This window comes from Branchiostoma floridae, chromosome 2 (assembly GCF_000003815.2).
Source record: "Branchiostoma floridae strain S238N-H82 chromosome 2, Bfl_VNyyK, whole genome shotgun sequence".
In the NCBI taxonomy this organism is placed as follows: Eukaryota; Metazoa; Chordata; class Leptocardii; order Amphioxiformes; family Branchiostomatidae; genus Branchiostoma; species Branchiostoma floridae.
Window position 1 is genome coordinate 29381724 of NC_049980.1, and position 7925 is coordinate 29389648.

Below are 7925 nucleotides of genomic sequence, written 5' to 3' on the forward strand. Positions count from 1 at the left end.
TCTTTAAATAGCAAGTCTAATATGAATGTGACGACGTCTTTGGCACTTGGACCTGAAGTTTATCTGCTGGAAGGATTTGTTCATGTATACTGTCCTTGGAAAGTCCAGGAGGTTAATGTTTTGAATGTAGTGAAACACAAGGGACGAATTAGAACAGTCTCCTGGCTCCTGGGATTCGAACCTGGGCCTGCCAGATCACAAAACCAAGGTACTAACCGCTAGACTAAAAGGTCCGGACCAGACAGACTGGTCAGTAGTTGGTGGTACTTGACGCTTAGTGTTACTGTAGGTTGTACAGTTTTGACACAGTAAGACTGGTAAGTGGTTGGGGGTGCTTGAAGCCCAGCCTTACAGTGTTACAGTAGGTTGTACAGTTTTGACACAGTAAGACTGGTAAGTGGTTGGGGGTGCTTGAAGCACAGCCTTACAGTGTTACAGTAGGTTGTACAGTTTTGACACAGTAAGACTGGTAAGTGGTTGGTGGTGCTTGAAGCCCAGCCTTACAGTGTTACAGTAGGTTGTACAGTTTTGACACAGTAAGACTGGTAAGTGGTTGGGGGTGCTTGAAGCCCAGCCTTACAGTGTTACAGTAGGTTGTACAGTTTTGACACAGTAAGACTGGTGATGAGTAGTTGGTGGCGCTTGAAGCCCAGAGTTACAGTAGGTAGTACAGTCCTGAAGCAGTCACTGCAGGTTGAGATCCAGAGCTTGACTCACTCCCACCACCACAATGTCTGGCAATCCTCCTGGACAAAAAATATAGAGTTATTGTACAAAACATATTGGAATTATAGTCGATATGCCTTCCACTTGAAGGCAATTGCTCAGCGACCCTACAACGATAAAAATTGGATTTGTGCAATGTTTGATGTCATAATTGCAATGTGTGTGTGTGTGTGTGTGTGTGTCTGTGTGTCTGTGTATGAAGCAAGATGTAGAAGTATGACTTAAAAGACAACAAAATATCATAGTACAATGCTAAACTTTCTTCCAACACTGAGCTGTACACAGATCAAATTACATGGCAAGAAAATACTGAAAACGAGAAACTACATGTACGTCATGTGGTAGCCTTGAGTGTACTTAACTAGTTTGATGGTTGTAGAGTTGACACAGTAGCCTTGTGTATACCTTGTGGTAGCCTTGAGTATAATTGGCATTGAGTAAGACCAGGCCACCACAAAAGTGTCACATTTTGCACTTTGGGCCAATACAAAAATAAAACTTCTTATCATCTTTGATACCGTGTTTATTTGCTAAATTTGGAAAATTTAGGCACTTTTTTTTTTTTTTTCTGCTCTTGAATTAGATCTCGATTTTGTAGAAGATGTTATCCATAAGATTGACTTGCTGTGGCTCCAAGGTCGCCACAACTGTTGGCTAACAGACAATGTGAAGGTCAAGATCCTGGTCAGTGTCTCAAAGACGTGAGCTCAGTACCACACACATATCATCCGTCGTCTTTTGTCATCCTCAACTGAAGCAACTGGAAATGTTCTGGATAAGACAATCTGTATGATATTATTGGTATTTACTGTAGATCACAAGGAATCCTCAAACTGTTGGAACAAAAAAAAATGACACCATGCCAACTTTCACTGTGTTCTCGCAGCACAGCGACATCAAATTTTTGCTCCATGAATATTGGAATGAAATGGAACAGAGTTGCTTCATCTTATTACGTAGAAAAGTGCAAAAAAGTTGACTTTGAAAATTGAAGTTCTATTACAACACCCTGAGTCAGACTGATATCGCTTAATATGTTGCCTATTTAAATGCTAGTATGTAGTGGTAGTACAATGCTGCCACCATATAGCTGGCGTTTTCAGCCCTACTCTCCTCCAAATGACAATGACAATGAAGTTTATTGCATATTCATGCCCGATTGGGGCTAAATGCAGTCAGTTTGGTACATACAACTTAATCCGAAAGATATACATCTACAAGCTATACTACTACAGTTTACATGCTTCTTCTCTCTTCTTAAAACATGCGTAGTTAGATGATGACATAAGGTATTTCAACAGATCTTCCTTCGTTAGGTGCACATATTTTTTATCTATATTTGTGGCATTAGCGAATGCATTTCGCAGATCTTTGTACAGTGAACACTCTAGGACAAAGTGTACTTTGTTTTCTACATACATGAAACTCTTATCGCAAAATATACATAATATATCATCAAGGGGAGTTCGGTTATAAAAGTGTGTAGGGTTCTTTTATATTCAGAGGTTTGATGCCAGAGACTTCCTCATGCACGGGTTCATCAGCTTTACAGTCACCAAACCATCTAAAATGAGGAATGTAACATGTCCGAGCTGCGGCGGACACAGAGCCCACAGATGCTACTGAGCATCAAAACACCAAATCCTTGCCAGCCAACAGATTCCTTGGAATGTTCCTGTTCTGTTGTTTTGCCAGAAAAGCTGCCTTTTCTGTCCCTTAATCTAGAACATTGGTGTGGGCATGGAATGGAGTCAATTCCCCTTTCTTGGCTGAGGTATGGCAGGGCTCGAAATAACACCTGCATATGCAGGTTGGTGCAGGTTAAATCAAAGCTGTGCAAGTATTACTAATGTCTACCGGCTTCTAACCTGCACTCTATGTACTGGGTTTATATGTATATGTCAAATGATGTAGACTTTTACTAGCTTCACTGACTGTTACCACCTATGAGGTATAAAAGAAATAACGGCAATGGTTTCTGAACAGATTTTAGTATGATCAATACTTCCTAAATTCAGAGTGGTGCTGTTTAAAGTTGTCTGGTGCAGGTAGTTTCCAATGTTACCTGCAACTAAGAGAAAAAGTATTTTGAGCCCTGTATGGAATACTGGGTCATTCCCCCTTTAGCTTCCCGGAGATCAATCAGAGATAACAAGGAGGCAAACATCCAAGTTGAGGGGAGCCCTTTCCTCGGGGAGTTCTAAAAATAGCACCCCAAACACCATCACCTGTGAAGGAGCTGGGGGGATAGTAGGTTGCGATGACAAACTGGTGTGTACACAGCTGCACTGCCTCCAGGTCCCGCCCTGGGAGGACAGGCTACACATGGGGAGGAGTGGGACAAGTGCGTTTCCCAGAAATAGAGAAACTCTTAAAGTAACAGAAAGGACCAAAATATTATTAATGAATGGACTTGAATCATGTCTCTCACTATTATTTGTTTTGTACCATGTATGTAAAATTGTGTATCTAGGCTTATGAGACTCATTAGGACTTTAAACTGTATCTCTGTTATATACATTTTCTGACCCTTGCCTCTTCCCTCATGACCTCAATGAAAAGCGGCCTGCAGGCCGATTTGAGCTTTCATGAATATAAGACAAAGGTTCAAACAAAAATCAAACAAAGGATCATTTTCTCCCAAACACCAACTTAAAAAAATTAGTGGTCAATACATCACAGATCTGCAGGGCACAGACAAACTAAAAAAAGAAAAGAAAAACAAGATTCTGACGATGGTATCTTCCGTCGATAATAATTTCAATAACCAGGTCACAAGTACATGTACTGGTATTCTTATTACTTTTGCTAAGAAGATCATGTTTTAATGTTTTCGAGCATGTGTGTGTGTTTGTTTGTATGTGGACAGCAGAACTTTAGAAGTCATTCATGGATCTTTATAATATTTGGTATGTTGCCAGGTGTTTGCGAGGTGAAGAAATGATTGCATTCTGCACCCTCTAGCATCTTTCATGAGCACTACAGCAGAACGTATGGTTCTGATCTCTTCTGTAGTGCTAAACTCATCTAAAACATTACACCATGTCTACCCAGGTGTCAACAGGAAGACTCCATCATTAAAGAACATGTCGGTGGACTGTTATGTCATCAGAAAAAGTAAAAAAAACAAACAGAGTTGCACACCCCATCTTTGGAGGACACTGAATCTTGGCAAACCTCATTGTATTCCCAGCCAAATTCAGAGAGTTGTGGTGAATGGGTGCCCATTGAGCATGAGTGTCCAGTGAACCAGGGTAGCATGGCACTTGGGTATACCCCACCATTGGGAGTATCCATCCATCCATCCAGACTGGGAACAGGAACTGGCAAACATGGGCTGGAGATGGCAGGCGCCCAACACGTCCCTGACACAGATCTGTGCAGAGGGATCCCACCCAGCTGGGTTTCAACACTACAATTCCCTGCCTACAGTTGAATTTCCGCTGTTACTTTTTTTAGAAAGCGAAATTTCAAGGCTGCAATGTGCCTAGCTACTCCCTGCTACCTAACCCCAAAGCCAATAGAGAACTGGTAGCCAATCAGCTACTTTCGTGTGCAAAGGTCAATTATTGTGTATTCTGGTTGAAAAGCTTGGAGTTAAGTACAAAACAATTGGTTTGAGAAATGGGATATTGTTTGTTTGTTTATTTCAAATATGCAAATGAAAGTGAGACATCTATGTAATAAGATTTGTAAGGTATTAAAGAGTTACTCAAATAACTGGATAGGATTTCAAAACACTCTGACATGGGTGCTGTCTTTTGTTGGTGACTGAATTGGAATCTGGACTGGAGTTACCAGGTTTTAAAGCAAGACTGTGAATGGATATGTTAACTAGAAAGGCAATATTTTCCAAAAATGCAGAATGTTTTCCATGAAGCCTTTTGTCAAGCTACTCGCATATATATAGTACTATACCATCAGGCTCAGTCTTTAAAAAATTGGTAATGTTTACAATAACAGCTAATATCAAACCTACATGCACATTAGGTCTGATTGGCTACAAGTAAAAGAAAAAGAACACATCAGCAAAAACAATATGTTTTTCCCAACGAGGAAAATCATGCTGTAGAGAAGTCTGAAAGTCTGCTGTAGCCTACCTTTCTGTGAGGGATGGAGGAAGCTGTCTGCAGAGAAGCACAGGACTGGCTGGTGGGAGGCTCTGGATGGGAAGATACAGATGGATGGATTGTACATGTGATCGTGATACCCATAGAGAAGTGCTTTGTTCTGTGTGAGAAAACAGCATAACAACATCTCAAAACAAAATATTTTCCCCACAAACTATAAACAACAAGAACTTAGGGAGGTAGAACTCACTTGTTCCTTTCTCCTGATATGCCGTCTATTTCCCTGCAAGTATAACATTCATCATAACATGTCATATCAAGTATTTAACAAAGTGCATACAACATAGAGCTCCTTTACAATTTTACCTGCCCCATCTCTTAACATTACCATACTTCAGGTTAGGCCCCCTTTCCACAAAAACAGTGATTGTGAAGTGACCGTTAAGCAATTGAAATTGGATATCAGGGCTCGAAATACCACCTGCATATGCACGTTAGTGCAGGTGATTTTTGTGCTGTGCAGGTATTTCTGATGTCTACCTGCACCTATCCTGCACCAGGTTATGCACCATGTACATTTTTCTTTGCTGTAATGATTGTCATTCTGCAAAAAAGAGATGCAATAAATAATAAAGATGTCAAAGGAACAGCTTCCAGTGTGATTTTTCATAATAAAATCCGTAAATACCGGTATACCTATTTTGTTAGTAAAGAAGGTAGTAATTATGTGTATAAAGTGTGGGTTGTTTTATCTACTTTTTGATTATTTTTGAATGGTGCAGGTAAAATTTCAAAAGCTGGTAAGGAATGGTGCAGGTAATTTCAAAAGTGCAGGTAGACAGAAAAAAGTATTTTGAGCACTGGATATGTATGACCCTTGATTTGGAATGTGTTTCACGATTTGAAATTACAGTGGATACCAGTTATTTACATTATCGCTAGGAAAAAAATTGCTGTTAACAGATGTCAATTGTCAACTGAAGAGAATAAAAAACAACAACTGACTCGTAGCCCAGCTGTGTCGCCATGTTGATCTCCAGGAAATCCAGGAGGATCTTGGGAAGGATGTCCTGGTGTATCAAACCCTACATACAACAGAAGAAATGGAGTCAAATATTGAATGCGTCAGTGGCTGCATCACAACCATCACCAAACTGCAGGTACCAGGCAACACAAGTTGTGGAAGAGCAAGGAAATTTTGGTCGCAAAAAGCTGCCTGGAAGACACGGCTGAAGACTAACCTGCTAAGACTGCTGCCCAAACATGTAACGAACCCTCGCAGCAGTATACAGTGGAAGCCAATTAACTGCACAACGGATAATCGCACACTTCTGTTAATTGCACGAAATCTTCAAATCTCGTGATGGTGCGGTCCAGCTTAATATGGTGCAACAAAGCATTGTTGCACCATTCGGATAATTGTACGAAATGCACTGGCAAATTGGGTGTGCAATTAAGCGGCTTTTACTGTAGTCAAATATTAAATACATGTACTACTAACCTATCACAGTTTAGAGTCATTGTTCTCTTGTGCATGCGATACAAAAGCCACTTCATTTCAAGATGAAAACTGAGGAAAAGGAAATACCATGCATACAGTACAGGTGGTGAAGCTTTAGCAGAGACCCCTAGGTGACATGAACAAAACTGCAACCTAAGCTCCTTAAACTTAGCTAAATAGAACTCAAAAGTTCAATTTCCAGTTGTCCTTTCTCAGTAAGAAAAACCTCAGATGAGAATAGATGAAAAGAGAAAACTTTCAGTCAAATTCAAAGCAATGTCTATTTATCAGCTTGACAGTCAATATCTGATTAACAACTTTTAAAATTGCATAGTAGTTTTGTGCTTCCCTGTGCAAGGTGCTTTAGACCATCATAAATGTTAAGATCTCAAACTACATTGGACTAAAAGTATGGAAATGTTCATTCTTACATGATTTTATTTTTTGGTTTTTCCAAGTGATGTCTCCACTACAAATTCCCACAAATACAATGTCTGCGTTTCCAATGTATCCCTGCTATACTTCAACTGTGAAGTTGAAGCAAAAACCTACGTTCCTCTTCAATCATGAAATCAAGTCCCTGCAAATATAACTGAATGTACAGCTAACACCTTTATCCGTGGGGTAACCTATCTCCGTTGTTTTTCAAAACAGCACAATAACGGATATCAAGTCAACGGACGGTTTTTCCAAATTGGAACATTTTCAAAACATAGCAGTTTGATGTCACATTTCGTCGGTAGTACTTCATACCCTGCTTTTGAAAACAACAGATATAGGTTACCTCGCGGATAAAGGTGAAATAGCGTTACCTGCAGGTACGCCTCCAGCCCCCGCCTGCGCTGCTCCAGCACCTTGGGGTTCCAGTTCCGCACGCGCTTCGGGGGGAACTCCGGCGTCAGGTGAGACTTCTTCAGCTGTGGGGATCGCAACAAACAATTATTCAAAATATCCACTTACAACTACGTTATACACAAGAGAGGATCAATATCTCCTTAGCACTCAGTCTTACTGTACACACACAATTGCAATAGTCCAGTCTGAAAGTAAAAGTAGTCTAAAATGAATGTGTTTATATAGATAGCTTTATTGCACAACAATTGTATGGGGTACAAAGTATGGCATCTACATAACTACAGTTCTATAACTTAACGCTTATCTAACTAATACAGAAGTTGTAGTATGGGTATATATAAGAGCTATATTTCTATTTCATGGGCTGCCATTTTAATTCTATGTGATTCTTAGCTAGACCACTAAAATGTGTCATCAGTTTAAAAAGTTGACAGTAATGAGGCCCCCAGAAATGAGTCATGTCCATTTTACCTTCTATAGATATTCTGCAGTTCACTCCTATTTCAAAAGAGGGCACTGCAAAATAGACCTTTTCTAACTTTACAGAGGTTGACATTCATCACTTTAATTAAGGTCTGTTCAGACCTGTGCGTATATTTAAATCTGTATGAGTTGCATATTGGCATTTTGGTAAAGTTTGCAGCTAAAAAAGGCATTTTTTCGATTTGATGATAGTTATTAGCCAGATGGGCTACACATGGTGGGTTAAAGTAAAAAAAAAAAAAACTTATCCAACACAAACTGAGGGTGACCTGTATAGATGTCGCTTCTAC

The 7925-nt window shown here is 39.9% G+C and overlaps 1 protein-coding gene across 1 annotated transcript in view; it reads right to left on the reverse strand.

Moving 5' to 3' along the window:
• Nucleotides 1-469: 469 nt before the first annotated feature.
• The window catches only part of LOC118410287 (sorting nexin-24-like), a 9131-nt gene continuing 1675 nt past the window's right edge, over nt 470-7925 (reverse strand). The window contains exons 3-7 of the mRNA XM_035811849.1: nt 7110-7214; nt 5802-5881; nt 5047-5079; nt 4827-4888; nt 470-746 (exon numbers count right to left, since the gene is read on the reverse strand). Of these exons, the coding sequence (XP_035667742.1) occupies nt 685-746; nt 4827-4888; nt 5047-5079; nt 5802-5881; nt 7110-7214 (342 nt within the window). The 3' untranslated portion in view covers nt 470-684. The remainder of the gene's footprint in view (nt 747-4826; nt 4889-5046; nt 5080-5801; nt 5882-7109; nt 7215-7925) is intronic.